At 44.3% G+C, this 24,554-nt stretch overlaps 1 protein-coding gene across 1 annotated transcript; it reads right to left on the bottom strand.

Annotated features, from left to right (window-relative positions):
* Positions 1 to 1,196: 1,196 nt before the first annotated feature.
* On the bottom strand, positions 1,197 to 24,554 carry LOC133370866 (urokinase plasminogen activator surface receptor-like). The gene is made up of 11 exons (XM_061597745.1): positions 24,420 to 24,554; positions 21,956 to 22,041; positions 19,271 to 19,387; positions 17,598 to 17,750; positions 16,437 to 16,580; positions 15,978 to 16,114; positions 7,194 to 7,236; positions 6,058 to 6,174; positions 3,664 to 3,816; positions 2,489 to 2,629; positions 1,197 to 1,573 (listed from the first exon to the last, which is right to left on the bottom strand). The coding sequence occupies exons 2-11, from the start codon at positions 22,002 to 22,004 to the stop codon at positions 1,434 to 1,436; spliced, it is 1,194 nt and encodes a 397-aa protein (XP_061453729.1). The 5' UTR covers positions 22,005 to 22,041; positions 24,420 to 24,554; the 3' UTR covers positions 1,197 to 1,433.

Genomic DNA, 24,554 nt, shown 5'->3' with positions numbered 1-24,554 from the left:
TTGCTTTGTGAGGTTTTAACAAGGGTTCTGATTGATTCAACGTTTAGACATTTCAGGGGATTCCTGCACCTTTTCTTTTAGTCTGATCCATCACGCATGTGTACAGTGGTTATTGGCTCTTCCATATCCAGGACCTTTCGTCCCAAAACACAATATTGGCTTCACTTTTAGTTTTTTGTTCATATATCTCATTTTTTCTTTATATCTTTCAAGATCTGCCCTACTCCTTTCTCTCTTAAAATAGCTCCCACACACTTTCTCGCCCCTCTCATCTTATTCATTCCCTGACTTTTTCTTCTCTCTTCAAAAGATGACCGTGCTGTTGTTGGTCCAAACCTAGGCTGAGGTAGGGTCACTCAGACATATCATTCAAGGGAAGATCATAGTGGGGGGGAGAGAGAGAGGGAGGAGGAAACAAGGAAGGTGAACCCTGTTAGGGTTATGGGGTGAGTGGGAAGGAAGACTGTGCACTGAACTCTATCTACCTTTGGGTGACCAGAACAGTTTCTTCAAATTGTTGTGTTTACTTGCTTTTTAAAAAACATTGTCTCAAGGCCATTAGAGGAGCATGATGGTTTCCACAAAAACATTGGCCACCTGAGCAAAAATTAAGGGAAAATTTCAGTATGCATTCACACACACACACACACACAAATCGATTCCAGATGTATGGCCCATGAAAGGGAGCATGATATACATTAGCCATTTCAGTACAGCCACACTTCAAACCCATTTTAAGGTCAGTTCACACCCCCTTCTCATCTCCACTAAGTGAAGGTCAATAAGATCAGGGATAGGGAACTGGATTTAGCTGGTGTTCTGGATCCTTATCTCCCCCAAACCCCAATGGGCCAGCTTTGTCGGGGGGGTAGGACCACCCATCTGTTAATCACTTGACACCATTATGAAATCAGGCAACAACTTCAAAGGGCGGTGCTCTCGGTGTAAATCAGCTGATTGGTCCTGACAGTGCACCAGCTCAAAGGAACCCTCTGAAATCTCTCTGCAAGTGCAGTCTGAATTCCATGATAGACCAAGACCTTCACCTGCACTACCCAGAGCCAACACTAAGGTTCACCATTGTATCAAAAGACGGTCAGCAATAGCAGTGCTGTTGAACAGAATGGGACTTTCCTATATAAAACTGATCAAGCCACTCAGAGAAAGATATTTGCGTACATCTCTTTTTAGCTAGTTTTTATTAGACGTCACTTTACAACACAAAGCAGCAATCAATGTCCTCTATAGGAGGAAGTTGCTTTTGAGAAGATCACAAGCAGAAAGGGAACAGCTTTCCTGAGATTTTGGTCTGATTTAGCAATGGTCTTCTTATCTTCTCAGAAACATTCTCCTTGCAACCTAATGTAGTTAGAATATAACAGAATCTCTAATCACAGCATAGCCAGGAGGCGGTAGGGTGGCTGACAATTAATTCAAGCTGCAACGGAAGCTGGTGTGCATTCAGCTTTTGTGATATCAGAATGAGCCCCTGCAACAGTGACTTCACCCACTTTTGCAGCACATACAGGTTTAGAAACACAGCCCTTCATGATGATGTTGATTGTGAATTTACCTGGATATGAAAAACAAAGTTGATGGTCAGTAAACAGAGAAAGAGATCAGTGGCCTGATAATGATAACTATTTCTCATCCAAGTCAATAGAGGCCTGGTTCATGGCACAGTGGACAAGATGCACTAAGATGTTTATCCCAGATCAGCCAAGGATGCAAGCCCTTAGCATAGGGATGGGGCCCTCCCCATGTTGCTAGACTCCAACTTCCATCAGCTCTAGTCAGCATGGCCAATGGTCAGGGATTATGGGAGCTGTAGTCCAACAAGACCCGGAGGCCACCAAATTGGATAGATTTAAAAGAGCATCAGACAGAGTCATCGAAGATAAGGCTATCAATGGCTACTAGCCACAAGGGCTATGTTGTGTCTTCACTGTCAGAGACAATACGTCTCTGAATACCAGTTGCTGGGAATCACAAGCGGGGAAAGGGCTGTTGCACTTGGGTCCTACTTACAGGCTTCCCAGAGGAAAGCCATTGTGCGAATAGGATGCTAGACTAGATGGGCCTTTGGCAGCGAAACTCTTCTTATGTTTTTAACACCTGGAGGGCCACAAAATCCCCATCCCTGCTCAGAAGGTTAGGATGAACAGACAACTCTCTTTCCCATCTATGTCAGTTTCCTGGACTGGAAAGGTCACATTTAATAACGCCATCTCCGTCCTTTTGACTTTGCTGTTTACAGTTCCCACCCACCCCAACGGCAGATTTGTGTACGTGCAACTCGAGATAACATTTCATACATCTGATGAAGTCCATGCAAGCTGTGACGCCACAATACATTTGTCAGCATGTAAGGTGCCACAAGGCTCTTTGTTCCTTTTAATAATTAACTTTTCACAAGTTGCTCTTGTGAAGCCAGTTTGATGAGAGACTCCAGCTAATTTTCGCTTGCAGATCTGCAGTTCAGAATTACCGTAGGTTACTTTCTCCACCATATCAAGGCAGTAGTCCTCGATTCCAACACAATCCACCATCTCTGCTTCACACCCACCAAAGAAGAAAGAGTAGCAGGCCGGACATCGCTTGCCATTAGGTTTGTCCATCGCTGGTGGAACTGAAACCAAGCAGAAAAAGAAATGGTCAGCATGTTGGGCAAAAGCATCAGTGAGAGTTGACACATTAAGCTACCCCCCCCACAGAACTCTTATGTATGAATGCTTCCAATTTCCCCGTCCATTTTTTTCCCTAGATGTTGAAGTTAGGAACATAAGAAACCACCTTATATTGAGTCAGATCTTTGGTCCATCTAGCTCAGTATTGTCTACACTGACTGGCAGCTGCCTTTCAGGGCTTCAGACGGGTCTCTCCCAGCCCTACCAGGAGATGACGGGGATTGAATGTGGGACCTTCTGCATGCAAAGCAGTTGCTCTAACCACCAAGCTACAGCCTATCAATGAACTTGTGAATTACCTGCTGTAGAAACGGTGGGGAACCTTCAGTTCACCAGCCTAATTGGGTCCACAAGCCTTGCCATTTCACCAAGCTATGTCCACCTGCCATCATATATGGCACTGGGTGTGAGCAGGTAAAAGGGGGCTGGGCCAAAAGGAGCTTCTGAAGAGCTGCTGACCAGCTGATCAACAGTGCTTCAGCAGCCCCGACCGCAGTGTTTCTGAAGAGCCAATGATCAGCAGATTGCCAGTGCTTCAAAAGCCCCAAGCACTGGTCTTCTGAATCACCAATGATTAGCTGATCATCAGGACTTTAAAGCACAATCCAGGGCACCTTTCGAGTCCCCCCAAAGAGCCCTGCATGATACTTTGAATTCCCAATCACTAGCTGATTGTTGGGGCTTCGAAGTGCAGCACAGGGCTCTTTCCAAAGGGCATGCAAAGAGCCTTGAGTGATAGTTGGGAATCCCACCAGTCAGCTGATTGCCAAGTCTTCAAAGTGCCATCCCATCGGATGTCATTGTGACAGAAGGTGACAGGCAGGTGGGTCACCTCACACTCCTGTCAAATTTGGTCTACGGGGGTAAGAGAGATAAGAATGTGGCCAGCTGACTAGCTCCAGCTCCCCACACCTATTTTTCAAAGGGACAGTAGATATCTCCAAGTTGTATAAACTGGCAACTCAAGAATACTTACATTGAGGAAAGGCTGTCTTGCAATCATCCCCCATGCAACAGGCAATATGTGACTTTACATATTGCCCCTGTCCAACATTCATATATGTCGGGGGTAAGTTACAGACACTGGAGAATTCACAGTTCTTCACCACCGACTGCGTGGTCGTTCCAGCTGTGCAGGAAGAAAAAAATCCAATTTGCTTAGATTTGCCAGCCATCTTATCCCTGTGCAAGTCAGCCTTGTAAAGCTTGAGGAAAATTCTTAGGGGGAGGAAATCCTCTGGGAAATTCCAACAGGTGTCTTGCCAGCAAGGGATCCTTCCAATTAATCTCTCTCCCTTCCTCCCTCCCTCCCTCTTTCTCTGGCTTTGGTGATCTCAAAGAAGGTAGCCAAGCAATAGTGTAGTGGCAAATTCAGAAGTGCGGGGTCCCTTCATGTTAGTCACAGCCATGTCCCCTCCCCCTTTTTTTGCTGCTGAGTTGGGAATGAGATCTTTGTTAATTCCTTCTCCCACAACATCCGATATCCCTAGGAGTCAATAAGCATGAAATGGGAGAGTGTTAGCTGCTGAGGAGAGTCTTCTCAGTGGCTTACTCACCTTCCTTTCACTCAGATTGGCTCTAATCCACAGGAAAGGTCAAGGAAGCATGTTAGAAGACTCTTCTCAGTGGCTAACATACTCCCCTGTCATACTGATTGGCTCACAGGATGTGGAGACATAGGGACCCAGCTTCCAAAAAAGTAAAGGGTCTAAGACCCCCTGAGACCCTGGACGACTACACCCCTGTAGCCAAGCACCAGCTGTTATGAGCCATAATAATTTCAAGCAGTATCCCTGTGAGGATAGAGCAATACACTAATGCAAATTCTTTTTACTGGATTGTTTTTTGTATGTAATTTTTACAGAGATGAGCAGAATATATTGTTTGCTCCCGACTAACTAGAAGTTGCCTTATAGTGAGTCAGGCCGTTGGTACATCTAGCTCAGTATTGTCTACACTGCCTGACAGCAGGTCTCTTCGGGGTTTCAAGAGATCCTTTCCCGGCCCTACCTGGAGATTCCAGGGATTGAGCTTGGGGCCTTCTGCATGCGAAGTGGATGCTTTACAGCTGCACTATTGCCCATCTCCTGAGCCCTTCAAAAAGAAGGACTTTAAGCGGCATTGCTAGATTTCTCTTTTCTGCTGAAAAGATTTGTAAAGCGATTCTGCCAGTTTAGCCTGGGTTTTTCTCTTTACTCTCTTACATGCATACCATATATTTTAACTCATTGTATGTTGTAAATTGTATGATTCCGGTTATTTGTTTTGTTTTTAATGGGTCTGTGACTCCATAATAACATTTGATTGATTGATACTTAATGGAGGTGTAGAGAACCTGTGTCCCTCCAGTTGTTGTTAGACTCCAACTCCTATCAGCCCCAGCCAGTATGGCTCATGGCCAGGGATGATGGGAGTTATAGTCCAACAACATCCAGAGGGCTACAGGTTCCCCATGCCTGATCTATGTGGAACCTCCATATTCAGAAAAAGTGTATCTCTAGAAACTAAATGCTAGAGGCAAATAACAGTGGAGACAAATCTCCTTCATGCCCTGCCTATTAGCTTTCCAAAGGCATGAGGCTGGCTGTTGTTGGAAGCCAAAAGCTGGTCTCAACAGACCCTTGTTCTGGCTGAGTAAATTACGGGTGTATTCCAACATAGAACTAAGGAAATTGTTCCATCAGCACAAAGATTTCTGCTTGTGCAGTGGAAAGTTATTTTCCTGTCCTCCCCCCAGGTGCCCCCTAAATCTGTTCTAGGGGTTCCCCCAACCGTCTGCAGCAGATTTGGGGAGGGGGAGGGCAGACACAGGCGGGAGAGGGAAAGAAGGCCTGTTGTGCAAGTAGAAATCCTTCAACTGATGGGACACAGTCATTGAATGTCTCCCTATATCTTTGCTTTGTTGAAAATGTGCAGCACACTTGCTTCTTGTTTGAGTTGTAGATCTACATTAGAGCAGTGGTTCCCAACTTTTATGAGCACAGAACCCCCTTTATAAGCTGAAAAAAAAATGTGACCCCCTCCCCCAAGGAGGAAGGGGGAAAGCAGCCTTTCTTTGCAGGCTTGCTTCTTTTTGCTTCACAAAAAGCTCTCTCCTCTCATTCTAAGTAAGGGTGTTGCCGGTAGCAGCAGTGCAAGGAGACGGGAATCAGTGATAGTAATCCCCTCTTCTTCCTGGTAGCTCCACCCTCAGCCTCCTTTGGCATCTGCCATGTATTTTATAGGCATGTATTACTTCGTGGGGGTCCCTGGGGGTCCCGGCCCCCAGGTTGGGAACCAGTGCATTAGAGTATAGAAACCTGGGGCCACACCAGCTTTCCCTTCAGATGCCGTTTTTGGACAGCCCACTTGTCTGGTCTAGCACACCAACCTAACGAGACTTCGGTGAACGTGACGGCACAGGTGTCTTGGCCAGCATCACAGCTCTTCATCATGCCAGTACAGCTGCTGCCAATGCCAGTGCAAATTTCACATTCCAGAGAGGTGCCTGGCAGAGGAAAGGGACACAATGTCATATCCGTTTGGGCAGGTGAGCACAGCTTTTGCACACCAAGCTTGCTCTTCATTCCTTCCCACACCACAAACCTTCATTCATTCACTCACATGGCAAGGTAGACCCCAAAGGGTATACCCTGGCACACCAGAAACTAAAATCGGGGAATTTATTTATTTGTTTATTTATTTATTACATTTATATACCGCCCCATAGCTGAAGCTCTCTGGGTGGTTTACAGCAATTAAAAACATTAAAAACAAATATAGAAATTTAAAAACACATTTTTTTTAAAAAAAATGATTTAAAAACACAATTTAAAATAAAAAAAAACAATTTAAAAACTTAAGCTTTCATGGCCTCCATCAAACAATCTTAAGGAATGCAGTTTGGTGGGGGTGTTGAGAATTGTCTCTCTCTTGGAGAGCTTTAGCTCCCTGTGCAGAACTACAGTTCCCAGAGTTCTCTGGCAAAAGGGAAAGGCTATTGATTAGGGACAGAACATGATGATGCTGGCATAGAAATTCAGTTCAGCTCACATTTAAAGGCAAATTACTCAATTTTCACTTTCTGAAACGTAATCATCCTTCAAAATTTGCACCTCTGTACATTGTGTAATGCAGTTCTCCAGCCAAGTAATGTGCACAGAAATGTACATGTGGAGGTAAAGTGTACATACAAATGCATATGTTAGTCAAAATAACATGCACAAATGCATTATACTGGGGAAATGGCTCTGCAAAAGAAATGTGTCTATTAGGCAAAAATGCATACAAACTTGGGTATTTCACACTGAAACACTGATGTATTTTCATGAGGACCTTTTTTTTAAAAAAATCACAAACTGATGAGGAAATGTGGAGAACTTGATATTGGAAAAATGAGAAACACAGAAATTGATAGAGTTACCTGTTCCTACTAAAGTTCTGAAGCTATCTACCAGGGAGTGGAGAATGACCTTCTCCTACCAATGAAGCAATTTTCCACAGGGGTGCTGGCCAGCCTCTACTTACCTCTACTTAGAAAAACAGCAAAGAAGAGAAATCCCAGGACAGCCTGCATATTGGTGGGAAAGGATCACAGAGGACACAAAAAGTTTGGAGTATCTGCAATGATATTGACATCTAATGAGTTATTTATCTAGATACTATTGTTGGAGTCTGTATCACTTGAAAATGAAATGGACTGCTTTCAAGTCAATCCCAACTTTTGGCGACCCTATGAATAGGGTTTTCATGGTAAGCGGTATTCAGAGGGGGTTTACCACTGCCTCCCTCTGAGACTAGTCCTCCCCAGCTGGCTAGGGCCTGCTCAGCTTGCCACAACTACACAAGCCAGCTCTTTCCTTGACTGCAACTGCCAGTTGGGGGGCAACTGGGCTCCTTGGAACTATGCAGCTTGCCCACGGCTGCACAGGTGGCAGGGCACGTAATCCCTGAGCCACTCACTGTGGGGGTGATCTTTAGCTGGCCCTTGACACCCAGGAGACACGACCAGGGATGTGAACAATTTCCTTAGTCCTATGTTGGAATACACCCATAATTTACTCAGTCAGAACAAGAGTCCATTGAGACCAGCTTTTGTCTTTCAGCAACAGCCAGCCTCATGCCTTTGGAAAGCTAACAGGCAGGGCATGAAGGAGATATGTCTTCACTGTTATTTGCCTCTAGCATTTACATTCTAGAGATACACTTAATAGCCATGTTTACATCCCCCATCATAACAAATGAGGAACACAAGGCTTCAATTAAAAAGAGTGGCTTGGAAACCGAAGCAGAAATCAAAGTAGACAGAGAGTGAGTCAGATACTGACCAGATTGTTTTAAAAAGGCACAAAATCTGTGCCACAGAAACTTGGGACCAGTGCACACTCCTAATATATACCAGCACCTGGTACATATGACAAGACAGATACTGAGGTTATTGAGTACATTGGAGAGTACACATGCATAAAGTTGAGGAAGGCTTACCAAAAGATCCTGAACTACAGAAAAACTGCTTTCTTGTCCTAAGGAACAGCTGTTCTGAACTGTGGAGATTGCGCTCTGATTCTCTCCTGCCTTACCTTCCATTTATAAAGGAATCTTATTTGCCGTGTTCTTGGGGTGGTGGTGACACCCACAGTACCTGTGATTTCTCCCTTTCCTCCCACTCTTTCTCCCACAATCCTTTCTTCTTTCTGCAGACAAAAGAAAGCCGACCAACAGCTTGGCACAACAAGGGCAAACACCAAAGGCAGAGAGGTCATTCTTGTGACTTCTTATCAGCTTTAGGAAGTTTATTTATTTATTTATTATGTGATTTATATCCTGCCCTTCCTCTCAGTAGGAGCCCAGGAGGGTAAACAAAAGCACTAAAAACATTTTAAAAACATGATAAAAGCAGACTTTAAAATATATTAAAACAAAACATCTTTAAAAACTTTTTTTAAAAAAAAAGCTTTAAAAACATCTTTTTTTTAAAAAAAAAAAGGTTGCACAAGAGAGAAGGGGAAAGTACATCCTAGAGGCTGGAGATGTGGCTATAGTTGTGCAGGAGCTTCTGAACAGCAGAAGAAACTCAAGAAACAAAGGAGAGGTTCCCAACGATATCATATAAAACACAAAACGAAAAATGCTGGAACCAATAATAAGGGTGTGTGTACAAGCCACAATTTATAAATGCAAAACAATCAGACAGTAATATGTACAAAAATGTTTGCATCACCACTGGTCAGAGCTTGACAGGAAAGAGGACCATCCAGGCCAAGGTCCACCTATTTCCTACATCCTCTTGAGCTGGCTGGCAACAAGAAATAGGTTGGGTTGACATCCTTTCATCTTCCAGTTGCCTCAAGGTTCTCACAAAATATTCTACACTTCCCCATCTGGTGCCTGAGCTACGTGTTCTAAAGTGACCACAAGCCCAGGGAAGAGTGGGTGGAACGGACTGGACCAGTAGCCAATTCAGGGCCTGCTAAATGATTCTTATTTGGGCCCCGTTAATGGCAGCCAGATGTAGCCAGTCCTATCATCCATAGGTTGATTGGGTGCTGAGGGAAAGAGGAGAAGGAAGGCCAGTAGGGGCTTCCTTATAAAGTATGAGGCTCTTCCCCCTGCCCGCATACCAGAGCTTGGAAAAGTTACTTTTCTGAACTACAACTCCCATCAGCCCCAGCCAGCATGGCCACTGGTTTGGGCTGATGGGAGTTGTAGTTCAAAAAAAGTAACTTTTCCAAGCTCTGCCCCATACACAGCTTCCTTCATTGGGATGCAATACACTCACCCCTCTCATGCCACTTTCCTCCTAAAAGTAGGTGTGGCAGGCAAACTCGCCCTTCTTTGTTCCCTGGGCATGATGCCATCCATCTGATCAGCCTTCCACATTACTCTTAGGATTCAGCCAAGAAATGTGAAAGGCAGGAAGTTTTCAGATATGCCTCAACAACATTGTATTGTCCGTGACCTAACCTCACCCCGTAAAGCTCACATCTCCCTCTTCCCTTCCCAAGAAATAAAGGACTTCCTCTTCCATTAGTTCAATTTCCCACCCCCAAACAGAAAGAACTTGGAGGGTAGTTTCAGTGAGACATTTCAGCACACTATGATATCACAAAATGACCTTAGCTAAGCTGGCAATGAGGGGAGCCAGCCTTATTTATTTGTTTGTTTGTTTGTTTATTTATTTATTTACAATATTTCTATCCCCTCCTTCTACCCTATATTAGGGCACTCAGGGCGGCTTACGATAAAATCAAACATGTACATAATAAACATTGTACACAATAAAGATCACAAAAACATTAAAATACATGAAATGCCATTAAAATACATAAATTATATATTACTATATAATACTAAAAGCAGTTTCTCCTAATATTGCATTTTTGTATATTGTTTTCACTCATATATTCATTTTTATGTATACTTTCCCCCAAAATATGTATATTTGTAAACATTGGTTGGAGAAAAGCATTGCAAAATTTGAATAAATTGGAATTTTAAAAGACGGCTGTGTTTTGGTTCTATTGTTTCAGAAAGTGCAAACTTGATAGATTCAGCTTTAAATGTGAAATGGATTGAGTTGCTCCTACATCCCAAACTGCCAGTCCAGTTTGCTTCTGTATGAGGAATGGCTGATGGTGCCATCTTCTCCTTTGCCATCTTGGGCTAGCTCTGGAGATAAAGCACAAGCGCCTGGCAATTCCTGCAAATAAAGCTGCCACCTATAAAGGCAAAGAAAAAAGATCTGCTCCCAAAAGATGGGCTCCTTAAGTGGCTGCATGCAAATGGAAACTTATGCGTGCATTTGGAGGGCTAATCCCCCTTGTAAAGCACTGTCAGCGCTGCCCAGACCCACAGGATCAGGGCTGGAAGGTAACTTTTCCACCCCTAACCATCAGTAAGGTTCCCTACTATAGAATGATACCTTTCGAAAAACAGGGAGCCATTCACAAGATCAGTAGCGCACATTCTCTAGGTCTATAGTTGGTTATGGTGACCCACAGCCTAGCCCTGACAGATGGGAAGTGAGGCAGACCTGGAACAGGCCAGTTTCTCGAGCCTTGCTATAACCAGCCACCAGTTTAGGTGCTCTACAAATCCAGTTCACAATCAGGAACATGGAAAGGATCTAGACAATTTGGGCTTGGTGTGCAAAGTGACAGGGGTTTAACCAGGTCATATCATGCTTGTTAACCCACCTTATGACTGAAGTGTGGGCTATGGGCTTCAGGGCTCCCCAGCAAAGGCTAACTAACATCACTGAGGAAGGAGGATGTGGAAAGTCATTTCCTGCCAATGTACTCAACCTTGTCCAGATACAGTTTCATAATTTATTTGTTTTCAACAAAAGTATATTTGCTGCAACAGGTTTCTTGTGTGTTTCTCAAGTTCCTCAGCTGACCGGACGTTTGTACTTTCTCCTATTAAATAGTTTACTTCCTCTTCTTTCTTTATTGTCCTTTTATTATGTGAGTTACCAAGGTTACCTTAACCAAGGTTAGGGGCTGGAAGGAAGATCAGCTTAGCAGCCTCAATCCTCAACAAATTGCTTGGGCTGATTTTGCAGGTTTTATAGCAGGCAGTCACACAGGGTTGTCTCTCTGGGATCCTCTGATTACCAGGAGCAGGAAGAGACGGGTTGACAATGTATGCCAGCTTGATCTAAAGGGATCCTGACAATTGTCAAGAGTGGTTTAATAGTCAGTTCCTCTTCCCAGAGAACTCTGGGAATTGTAGCCCTGTAAGGACAACAGGAGTCTCCTGACAGCTCTCAGTGCCCTCCACAAACTACACTTCCCAGGATTCTTTGGGGGAAGCCATGACAGTTTAAAGTGGAATAGCAGAGGACTAAATCTACGGTGTGAATGTGGCCTAAGAATGTCACTGACCCCACACCCCAAGCTACACTCCAATAATTTTTGAAAGCAATTTCTTTTCTTATTAATTGATAGAGAATGGTTTAAAAAATATGGGATATCTTTTTGGTACAGCACTAGGACAAAGGGTCATCAATGTATCACTTTTCTTTCTTTCTTTCTTTCTTTCTTTCTCACTGGGATTTTTGGGAAATCCTTTTCCCTTGAAAAAGCCCATGTTCTGAGCTGTGCTACTAGCCTGAGATGCATATTTATTTGGAAGCAAGTATGGTGATGCTTCCTTTCAAGTGGGGATGGATAGATCTGTCAATTTTGCTTCTCTCAGTTTTCATCTTTCCAGTCTTAAATTCAGTTCTCCATATTTCTGTAGCAATCTGTGAATTTTATTTACAAATATCCTCATGGAAATTCTCTAGCATTTTAGTGCAAATTTCTCCAAATAAAACACATTTTTATAGGCATTTTTGACTAATGTATACATTTTGCAAGCAATTTTTCCTCATGTAATGCATTTGTGTATGCTATTTTCACTAATATATTTACTTTTATGCACACTTTCCCCTAAAATATGCATTTTTGTAAACATAATTTGGTTGGAACACTGCATTGCAGAATTTGGATAGGTGCAAATTTTGTAAGATGGCTGTGTTTCAGTCAGTAGCGTAGTGGCAAATTCAGAAGTACAGGATCCCTTCATGATAGTCACTGCCATGCCCCTCTTCCTTATTGCTGCTGGTTTGAGAATGAGATCCTTGTTAATGCCTTCTCTCACAACAACAGATGCCCCTAGGAGCCTATAAGCATGAAAGAGGAGAGTGTTAGCTACTGAGAAAAGTCTTTTCAGTGGTTGACTCACCACTTTTCACTTTGATTAGCTCCAATCAGCAGGAAAGGACAAGGAGGCATGTAAGAAATTTCTTCTCAGTTGCTAACTCACTGCTCTTTCATGGTGATCAGCTGGTAATATGCTGGAGGCTGGGACCCTGTTCCCAAAAACATAAGGAGTCTGAGACCCTAAGACCCCTGGTTTGAGTTCAGAATCATGAGAGGCCATGTAAGCCCTGGACCTCTGCCATCTAGCCAATAAACTGGGTCTGAACCCTAGCAAGACGGAGACTCTGTGGGTTGGTGGTTCCCAAGTTCAGACAATTAGTCAGTTGCTTGCTTTGGATGGGGTCGTATTCCCTCTGAAAGAGCAGGTCCATAGTCTGGGGGTGCTCCTGGATCCTTCTTTGTCTCTAGAGGCCCAGGTGACCTCAGTGGCTAGGAGTGCCTTTTACCAGCTTCGGTAGTTAAGACAGGTATAGCAGTTTCTGGACTGGGATAGCCTGACCACTGTTGTCCATGCACTGGTAACCTCCAGACCGGATTACTGTAATGCACTCTATGTGGGGCTACCCTTGAGGTTGGTCCGGAAGCTGCAGCTGGTGCAAAATGCGGTGGCAAGACTGCTCACTGGGACAGGGTATCGCCAACATGTCACCCCACTGCTGAAAGAATTGCACTGGCTGCCCATTTGCTACAGGGCCAAGTTCAAGGTTCTAGTTTTGGTGTACAAAGCCCTATACAGCTTGGGACCAGGATACCTGAAAGACCATCTTACCCCTTATATACCCAGCCGATCACTGCGCTCTGCAGGTAAGGGCATCCTGTACATACCATCTTATCAGGAGTTCTGTTCTGCACAACATAGGAAATGGACCTTTAGTGTAGTGGCACCTACCCTGTGGAATTCCCTCCCTTTAAATATTAAACAGGTGCCAGGTTGTAGATTTATCCAAGGCATAAATGAAATCTGTATTGGCATTCCTCTGGCTTTCAACGACATGTCGGTTTATATGGACATTGCTTGCTTAACCTGAACCTCCTGTTTGTTTTTGTGTTGTTTTAATGGGAATGTTTTATTGCATGCTTGATATTTTAGTGTTTTAATAGGATTGTTTTGTTGTGTATTTTAATTCTGGATGCATGTACTTTAATGCTTGTGTAACTGCTTTTTATACTCATAAACAGCTTAAATGCCTATTTTTGGTATTAAGCAGAATATCAATAAATAAATCATAGAATCATAGAATAATGGACTTGGAAGGGGCCTGTAAAGCCATCGTCCATCCCCCTGCTCAGTGCAGGATTCCAGCTTAAAGCATACCCAACAGGTGGCTGTCCAGTTGCTTCTTGAAGGCCTCCAGTGTTGGAGAGCCTACCACCTCCCTAGGTTATTGGTTCCATTGTCATATCACTCTAACAGTTAGGAAGTTTTTCCTGATGTTCAGTCAAAATCTGGCTTCCTATAATTTGAGCCCATTATTCCTTGTCCTGCACCCTGAAAAAGTCGAGAAGAGATCCTGGCCCTCCTCTGCAATTGTGCTTTTAGAATTTCCTTTTTTAGAAACTCCCACCCTTCGTAGGCTCCTTTTCTCATTAAGGTTGGTTGCCATGGGACCTTACTTATCATTGTTCTGAGTTTATTAAAATTGGCTTTCCTAAAGTTCAGGGTATGCATATGGCTACATTCAGCTTTTGCTGCCTTTAAAATCAAGCATTCTAGTATACCATGGTCACTTTCCCCCCAGAAGTCCCATAACTTCCATTGCATCCACTAAGACATCTCTGTTTGTTAGAAGCAAGTCAAAGATAGCTGATCCTTTAGTTCCTTCCTCCACTTTCTGTTGGAGAACTTTACCAGCAACACAAGTCAAGTATTTCTTGGAGGGGTGGTGCTTGGCAGAATTTGTCTCTCAACAGATATCAGGGTAATTGAAGTCCCCCATTACTACGATATCATGCCTCCTGAAAACACTGGCAATTTGTTTTTCAAAAGTTTCATCCTCATCTTCTCCTTGATTGGGTGGTCAGTAGTAGATGCCAACCACCATTTCCCTTTTATTCTTTGCCCCATTTATTTTAATTCAGATGCTCTTGTTGGGGCTACCACGCTCCTGTATTTCTGTGGAGGTTATATGTTTCAGTTATACCTATGAAGTCATATTTAGCCTCCTGCGTTAAGAGTTCAAGTTCGTCCTGTTTGTTTCCCATACAATGGGCATTAGTATATAGGCATTGAAGACCATATGATTTATGGTCTGCCTTCCTTCCTACATTTTTATTATTGGGCCCCATTAGAGCCATTCTCTCAGTTCCTGTTACTGTGCATAAGCCTTCATCAATCGTTACCTCCAAGTGTATGTCTTCCTCCCCCTTAGGATTCAGTTTAAAGCCCTCTTGATGTTCTCCATGCAGTGGCGAACATATGCTTCCCAGTCCTTGTGAGATGCAACCCATCCCTTGTCAGAAGACAACTTTTCTCACATCAGCACCACCTTCATAGCTAATACATGTTACACAGGCTGTGGGAGGCAGGAGTGAGTAGGGATGGAAAGATTCGTCAGTTTCGGATTTCTCCGTTTTTCATTTTCCCAATCTTAAAGATCTTAAGATAGGAAAAATGAGGAACTGAGAAAACCAAAATTGACAGATACTTCCATCCCTACTTGCTCCTGCCTCCCACAGACTGTGTAACATACACACACAAGCATATGTAGCAGCATTTTAGTGTGAATTTTTAACACATTTTTGCATGCAGTTTTGACTAATGTACTCATTTTTGTAAGCTATTTCTCCTACTATAATGCATTTTTGTATGTAACGTTCACTAATATATTCATTTTTGAGCAGATTTACCCTTGCTGCATGCATTTTTGAAGACATTGTTGGGTTCTGCATCACAAAATTCATATAAGTGCGAATTTTGAAGAATGGCTGTGTTTTGGCACTCACTTTGTTCTGGAAACTGCAAATTTGATAAATTCAGTTTTAAATTGAATTTCTCCCCCATCCCTAGGCATGAGTCTTGGGACCATTCCAGTAACTACATATATAACCTTTAACATGAACAGGGGCCTACAGAATTAAGCTCTTATGTGATCAGACCGAGCTCCTGTAGGAAGGAACATATTCTTAATCCCTTGCATTTCTGGAAGGGGGCAATTTCAATGCATGATACATATGAGGAGGCATCAAGATAGAGCCCGCCCAACAGAACTGAACTTCTTTCCTGTTAGATCTGCCCAACAGTACAAGGGAGCACCTTTTTGTTGTTTTTATTGATTTCACTCAGAGGACAGCAAAGCCTTCTGGGAGGCATAAATGGCTTTCAGGGAGCTTGCTGGTAAATGATAAGAAGGCACGATATGGAAGATCAAGTCATACATCAGCCTTCTCCAACCTGGTGGCCTTCACGTGTTTCAGACTACAACTCTCATCAGCCCCAGTCAGCACCGCCATGCTGACTGAGGCTGATGGGAGTTGTAGTCCAAAACACCTAGAACTCACCAGGTTGGAGAAAACTGGCATACAGCAAAACACAGGCGGATTCAAGGAGGATCCAGCAGGAGTCCAGCAGCATTGGAGAGGCAGAAGATCAAGCTTCCCATTAGGCCTGGGTAAGTGGTGCTTTGCATTCAGCCTTGGTGACAACAGACCGAACTCCAAATACGTTTGTTTCATTTCTTCTTAAATCATCACAAACTGACTTGCTGACGCAGCCCTTCTGAGCAGTGTTGACCACGATAGTTCCTGTATATGGAAGATCATATGGGACAGTAAAAAAAAAAGCCAGGGGGCTCCAATAACAACTGTCCCCCCAGCCACTTCCAGCATGGCAGCAGCTCTCCAGGGTTTTAGGCTGGAGTCTCCCTCATCCCTACCTGGAGATGCTGGGGATGGAACCTGGGACCTTCTATATTCAAAGCAGATACTAGACCACTGAGCTGTGGCCCTTCTCCTGCCCCAATATTTCCTGCCTGAGGCAGTTGTCCCACTCTGCCCAATGGTAGAGCCAGTCTGGCTGTAAGAGGTGAAGTACTATAAGGCACGTTACAGGTGAAACCAGAATTACCATAAGTGACAGTCACAGCTAAATCGAGACAGCTTTGCTGTGGTCCAACACACGCCACTGTCTCCTCATCCTTGCAAGCGCCGGGTGATGAAGTGTAGCAGGCCGGGCATCGCTTCCCATTGGGTTTGGTGATGGTCAGAGGCACTGCAACCAATCAGAAGAAAGCCCATCCATTTTTTTCAGCCCAAAATGTATATACCACTTAGAAGAACTGCTTGGCGCTACTGGAACATTAAACCCTTTGTGTTGCAATTCCCATGGGCCCAAAAGCCTGCTGGCAAAACCCCACTGGCTGTTGGGCCTTTGGGAAGCTCTTCCACAACAGACTTGGGCAGGTGGGTGGGACAAACCACATGTCAGCCACCTGACATCATTATGACAGCAGATGATGGGCAGGTGGGTTGTCCCACCCACCTGTCAATGTTGGCCAGCGGGTGTGGAGCCAGATGAGGATCTGGCCTGCCAGGCCAAAGAGAAACCTAGATAGCAGCCTTCTACCGAGTCAGATGATTGGTCCATCTAGCTCAGCATGGCCTACACTGACTGGCAGCAGCTCTCCAGAGTTTCAGAGAGGGGTCTCTCCCAGCCTTTCCTGGAGATGCCGGGGATTGAACCTGGGACCTGTTCTACTGCTGAGCTATGGCCCTTTCCTGAGCTATAGAGATGTGGTTTAAACTGCCGTCTCTTCCATCAGACTGCAAGAGATAGAAAAAAGAGGAGCAGGATGACTCCACTGGCTCAGCTCAGAGACCAACTCCATTTGGGTCCTCCTCTCTCTGTACTGTTCCCGTGCAAACTGGGAACTTTAAGCACGGGTGCCTGGTTTTGCTTGTTTTCCTCGTCCTTCCTCTTTCCCTTTTCCTTTTGTGCCATGTCTTTTCATTCTAGACTGAAGGAAGGGACTGTTTTTTTTATTATTGTTTGCAAGCTGCTCCAGAAGCCTTTTTATTCGAAGAGTGGGCAAAATGCTTTAAATGCATACATACATAAATGTCTCAAATTGTAGACAAATAGGAAAAATAGGATGGCTTTTGGAAAGCATAAGTTTGTGGAACTTCACTGTGAAATGTTAGGTTGAGTACAGTGGGGGAAATAGTAATAAAGAGGTGGAAGTGATGAGAGCAAGCATAGATCGAGATGCGGAGAGAAAATATGACTTACACTGAGGAGCTGCTGTTCGGCAGGCTTCCCCAACACAACAAGTGACGATTGATCTCAATTGTTTTCCCTGCCCAAAATCCATATACTTTGGTCCGTGCTTACAGACATTGGAAGACGCACAGCCCTTGTCAATCATCTGCATTGTGTATCCAACTACAGGGGAAAGAATGAAAAGAGGGATTATTGGATGATGCAATATACTCTGGCTCCTCTGATTGGTGCCCTTTGCTTGGAGATGTTGGGGACTGAACCAGGACATTCTGCAGAAGCACTACGACAGAGCTACAGTGACAAGTTGATTGGAAACTTCAGCTAATTCAGAATCCTGAAACTATAAATTTCTGGGGTTCCCTACAAGGAGCAACATTACCATCAGAAACCTTGAAATCTGCCTTATGCCAAATCAGAGCATTGGCCGGTTTGGCTCCATTCTGTCTACACAAGGGGCGGGGAACCGGTGGCCCTCCAGATGTTGTGGGACTCCAACGCCCAGCAGCTCCAGCCAGCATGGCCTAAGGTCAGGGATGATGGGAGTTGTAGTTCAGCAACACCTGGAGGGTCACAAGTCCCCGCTCGTGGTCTAAATTAACTGGCAGTCAGGAGTTCAGGCAGGAGTTTGCTTGTTTTTGCTAGTCCTCCATGGGGATGAACCTGGAACATGGTGCATGCACAGCATTGGCGGTAGCACTGATCCACAGCTCTCCCCATAATACTCTTCCTGTCTGACCTCCAGGGGTTGCCAGTTCCAGACCATATTTATGGCACTCTGCTGATTCTTCCTCTAAAGTGTTATTTTTGCAGGCTTTGCTTCTCCCCTTCCTCCCTTCTCTTCCTACCTTTCTTCTCACTTAGTTAGCCATGGATCCCTGAGTGCAGGCCATATGGCTGCTTCAGCATGTATGATGTTTCCTCTTTGTAGTAATAAACCTCAAGTTTCTTTATTCAGCAGGAGTGTAGTGGCAAATTCAGAAGTGCAGGGGCCTCTCATGATAGTCACCCCATGCCCCCTCACAACTATGCCCCCTTTTCCACTTCCCTCATTTCCCTTGTTCTCTGTGTCACCCCTGAGCCCACACTCCACTACAACAGACATCCCTAGGAGCCCATCAACATGAAAGGGGAGATGTGTGTTAGCTACTGAGAAGAATCTTCTCAGTGGGTGACTCACCTCCTATCACTCCAATTGGCTCCAATCAGCACAAAAGGACAAGGACTCCTCTCAGTGGCTAACACGCTCCCTTTCATGATGATTGGCTTGTACATAGGTCCTAGCTGGGGCCTGCTCCCCAAAAAGTAAGGAGTCTATGATCTCCACAACCTTGGATGATTTACACTTTGTATATCAGTACAGGGAAAGGGAAGGGCAAAGCAGTTGTGAGGTTGGCACTATGCAAACGCACCCGCAGGAGTGCCACATTGGCTCCACTGGTACATTTGCACTGTGCTAACCACACCACCACCTCACCCCTCCCCCTCTCCATCCTGATATATAGCAGCGACATGGGTGACCAGGAGTCTGGGGAATGTGCCACTCCACCCCACAGCCTGTAGCCGCACCACACATGGACTCTTTCCAAAACAAGATTTACCACTTGCAGTGAGCTGCCTCATTCTGCCTAATGGTAGAGCTGGCCCAGCAATTGTCAGACTCACTTGTGGTCCCTCTCACTCACCTAGAGTATGTTCACTCATAGTGATGATGCAGGTATCTTTGCCAGCCTCGCAGGTCTGTGTGCTGCCTGTGCAACTGGTGCCAAGGGCAGAGCAAACTTCACACTCCAAAGAGTTGCCTGGTGAAGGAACAAGGGGGGGGGAACATCACACCATTTTTTGTTGGCAAGATGCCTCTGTCAGTTTCACAAGTGCCACGTTGCAAATGCACCATATAGCAACGAACAAACATGTTGTACTTAATTTTATATGCAATGTTTATATTATGTTGATACTAAAGAGGATTCAGTTAATTGTGTTTTATCGATTGTTTTTGTAGTTGAAGTTTTGACTTGTTGTACGCCGCTTAGAGTTTTATTTAAATATAAGTGATATACAAATGGTCTAAATAAATAAATAAACAAACAAACAAACAAACTTAAGGAGAGCTTAAGGAGAAGGAACAGCTGGTATAGCACAGTGGGGAGGAGAGCCTGGCTGGGAGTCCAGAGTCTGTGAGCTCAAATCCCCGCTCGTGTTTCCTGGGTGGCAAGGGCCAGTGAGTGGCTCAGGGGTTAAGTGCCCTGCCACCTGTGCAGCCGTGGGCAAGCTGCACAGTCCCAAGGAGCCCAGTTGCCCCCATTTGGCAGTTGCGGACAACGGAGGGGCTGGCTAGTGCAGCTGTTGCAAGCTGAGCAGGCCCTAGCCATCTGGGGGGGACTAGCCTCAGAGGGAGTCATTGGTAAACCCCCTCTGAATACCGCTTACCATGAACACCCTAATCACAGGGTTGCCATGAGTCAGGATCGACTTGAAGGCACTCCATTTCCATTTTCCAAGGAGAGCCCTGCTGGACCAGACCTATCCAGTCCAACATCCTGTTTCCCATAATGGCCAACCAGCTAGCTGCCTCTGGAATGCCCACAAGCAGGACATAGGGGCAATACAGCCCTCTTTTGTTGGTCCCCAGCAAATGGCATTCAGTAGGATGCTTCCTCTCATTCCTTATGAACATAAGAAGGGACTACTGGATCAGACCACTGGCCCATCTAGTCCAGCATCCTGTTCTCACAGTGGCTGACCAGATGCCCATGGGAAGCCCGCAAGCAGGAGATGAGCGCAAGAGCACTCTCCTCTCCTGCAGTTTCCAGCAACTGGTATTCAGAAGCACACTGCCTCCAATTATGGAGGCAATGCATAGCCATCATGGCTAGCAGCCATTGATAGCTTTATCTCCACGTCTAATCCTCTTCCAAAGCCATCCAAGTTGGTGGCCATCATTGCCTCTTTGGGGTGCAAATCCCATAGTTTATGCACTGTGTGAAGGAGTATTTTCTTTTGTCTGTCCTGTAACTTCCAGCGTTCAGCTTCATAGGTTGTCCACAAGTTCTAATATTTTGAGAGAGGAAGTAAAGCTTTTCTCTGTCGACTTTCTCCATGCCGTGCATCATTTTATACACTTCTATCATATCATGATGACTAGTAGCCATTGATAGCTTTGTCCTACATGAATTTGTCTCATTCCCCTTTAATCTTGCAGAATTGAACCCTATCATGAAACTATGTATTGTATGAAATGTTCCATCCTGAACCTCCCACAATTTAGCCTCAGGTTCTAGAGATATGAGAGGAGGGAGAAAGCCTCCCTCTCCACTTTTCCCACACATTTTGCATAATTTTATACATTTCTATCCTTTCCCCTCTTACTCAGTTTCTCGTCTAAAATTAATAGCCCCGAATGCATCCTTTTTCTCATAGGGGAGATTATCCTCTGCCTTGATACAAAAACAATGCATAATAGGTATGGTACATGCTGCATTGTCAATGGCCATTCTGTTCTCCATACAGTGATCCAAGGACTGGGAGTGGTCCATGTCAGAATCAAACTGACACCATTCCTCATTCATAATACAGTAGACTTGGGAATCACTCACTCTACATTTTACGCACTTGGCCTTGCTTTAGATGCTGGTCATCATAGTCAATGGGCCAGACTGTTGTTCCAACCCAGAAACTACAAAATGACTCTGAATTTGGGTCTGCGGAACATGTGGATTTCCCCCCCCCAGTTATTATTTTATTTCTATACCATTTAGTGCTAACATAGACTCCTGGGTGGTTTACAAAATATAAGAAAAAAATGACACAAGATTGCTAAAATAGGCAATAATTAAAATATACAATGAAACAATCCCATTTGCACAGCATAACGATTAAAACAGGAGGCTCTGGTGGAGATATCAAGGGGACGTGTAAACAGGTGTGCCTGTGTAAGCAGGTGTGGAATGCCAATACAGATGGGGTCTCTCCTACTAGAGAGTACATTCCAAAACACCAGCGCCACCAGTGAAGAGCCCTGCCTCCACATCACCACAGGCAGATAATCATCACGCCAGGTTCCATTTGTTGATCTTCATGCCCTTACTGGGCAGCAGAGGGCAAGGCATAATTGTATGACCTGCAAGCATGATGTAAAATCTACCATTCTCTAGCTCAGGGACCTACAGCCCCGCAGATGTTGTTGGACTCCATCTCCCATCAGCCCCAGCCAGCATCCCAGCACCAGGGATTATGGGAGTTGTAGCCAACAGCATCTGGAATGCCATTGGTTCCCCATGTTTGAGGTAGGAATCTTTTCTACACCTACAAAATGCTAGATTATACCAGGATGGGAGAACTTCACAGTGTGACCATGGAGCTTCCCTTACCTGTAGTTACAAGAACCAAGCAGGTGAAGAGTCCCAGCAGGGTCTGCATGATGATACAGGGGACTGGAGCTGGTATGAAACTGTACCTGTGATGTAAATCGATACATTTTAACAAGCATCAGTTGACAGAAAAGGAGGAAAGATATTGCTACGGAAGGCCTAGAGGGCATATCCAGGGCCTGCCCTACCATTAAGCAGAGGGAGGCAGCCACTTCAGGTGGCAGATGCGGAGGGGCGGGGAGTGGGCGGAGCTTTGTCAGCCCTGCCTTCCCCTAAACAAGTCCGCTGCCCTCAAGTGTGCTTGACTTCTCACTGCATCCAGATACAATTAAGTCCAGTGACATCTAGTGGCCCAACTATGTCAAGACACTATTGACACAACTCCACCCCTTTGCTTACATAAACCGGTAAAATCAGCACTGTTGGAGCATTTGGTAGTGCAGGTGTTCATCCCTAAATCTCAAAGGCTTTCAAAAACTCAGCAGAGGAAGTGGCGATCTGAGTACTAACAATGCTGCCATTCCTACAAGGTGGATCAGGCAGAACATGAACTTGATTCTTAAGGCACTAACAGTGCAACTGGTTATTGTTTTCACAGGTAAGACACATACCGTGTTCAGTCACACCAGAATATGATGTGGGTGTTTCATTCACACACCCCTTTTACAGTAAATGGAGTCTGCTGTGTCTTTTCTCCATAAAGTTCAATATAAACTCACTCTCTCTCCAACAAGAAGAGAATAGACACAGGCAACACCTGACTCCACTCAGATGCTACTAACTTCAGAGCCCCATCCAGTGATTAAGCTACGTAATGACACTATCCACACTGATTTCCATCTGAACCAACAATGGTAGTTGCGCTATTTGTTAAACTGGAGCCTTTCATCATATTCACCCAATCATAGGCTTGGGACAACATCGTGAAAGAATCGACATTCTTTTTCTGGATTTGGTCATTCTCCAAATGCTAGCTTCTACTGATGTGTTGGACGTTCTCATTGTGTTTATTGTAGCATTTGTGTTTTTAACTTGTATGCTGCCTTGAAATATTTTATATGAAAGTGCATTTAAATGAATTAAATAATACACTGTGTTCAGGTGTGCCCTGCACTTCCAAAAAAGGATTGCCAAAGATTTGGTTTGAATGCCACCCATACTCTTCTCATGCATCCAAAATGCACAAAAATTTGATAGGTTTCAGGAGGTGGGAATCTAGCCAACCTTCATTTCTGAACCTGTCACATGGGCATCTGTCCCCAACACAGCTAACATCTGTCAATAAATGGAAGGAAATAAATGCTCTGGGGGGAAAAGCTTTGATCAAGACTGAGTATAAGCAGTGATTCTGCGAAGATACAGGATTTGGTTTTAGGTTGCCAAACTTAGCTTCCTTGCAATCATTTAAAACAAAACAGCAAGACTGTCATTTGCAAGTGAGTGAGGTATTCCGGGGGGGGGGGATATACACGGAGGCTACCCTTTAGCATGCTTTTCGTACTAGGATTGACAACCTGCAGCTTGAAATCTGTAAACTGTGCAGCTTGATCTGTAAAAGTGACAAATGCTCATCATCTCCATGCAATGGAAAGCTTCACCTGCTGACTTCTGCAGATTAAGCTGCTGAAATGTTAAAAAGTGCAGGGGCAGGTTAGCCCATTTTTTCCCTAACCAGTTGGCAATCTCAGTTTGTATCAATGCAGAACTTCACAAGCACACACAAATTCTTCAGTGTTAGCAATATTCCTTGAATAAATAACAGGAAAATAGTCTTAAATGTTCAAATATTCTTAACCCTCCCCCTGGACTGTCTTTGTGCTGCATAAGAGGTTGATACCCAACAGTTATGAACACACTTTGTGGTAGAGTTTGATTAGGGACTTTTGGGTTCAAATTGCCCTCTGCTTCTTGGTGACTTCATGCCAGTCACTATCTTCAACCTAACCTAGCTTACATAGGTTGTTCAGTTCAATCAGTTTGCATTTAAAGATGAAACTACCTACTGTAGACTTTGTGAACCGTAGCATAGCCATCCTTCAAATTTCGCAATGTTCCAAGTTTTGCAATGCAGTTCTCCAGCCAAGTAATTTGTACAAAAATGTAGATATTATGGCCGGACAAAGTGTGCATAACTATGCATTCATTAGTGAAAATAACATAAAATATGCATTATATTATCGGAAATTGCTTTACAACATTTGGTACATTAGGCAAAATTGCATACTAAAATTTATACATTAGGAAAAAATCTCACAAAAAATGCTGATGAATTTTCAGGAGGGCTTTGAAAAAAATATTGCAAACTGATATGGAAATGTAGAAAACGGAATTTAAGATTGGAAAAATGAGAACCTGAGATAAACTGGAAGTGACAGATTTGCACATCCTTAAGGTTACTTCAAGAATGGGGAATGCATGCAAACACAACTGGAGACATTGCAGAGGAGGAGGATGGTGGACTTACCCAGAGTTCTTCTCTATGTTGTAGGAAGAAGCAACTCTGGCAGGCCCTTTGGAACCTCTGATCTCTGTTCTTCTGGCTCAGTCTTTCTTCTTCCTCCTCCTCCTTTATAAAGGAGAAATCTGTGAACATGTTTCC

The sequence above is a fragment of the Rhineura floridana genome, chromosome 15 (assembly GCF_030035675.1).
Source record: "Rhineura floridana isolate rRhiFlo1 chromosome 15, rRhiFlo1.hap2, whole genome shotgun sequence".
NCBI lineage: Eukaryota > Metazoa > Chordata > Lepidosauria > Squamata > Rhineuridae > Rhineura > Rhineura floridana.
This window is presented reverse-complemented; position numbering and strand designations above follow the sequence as displayed.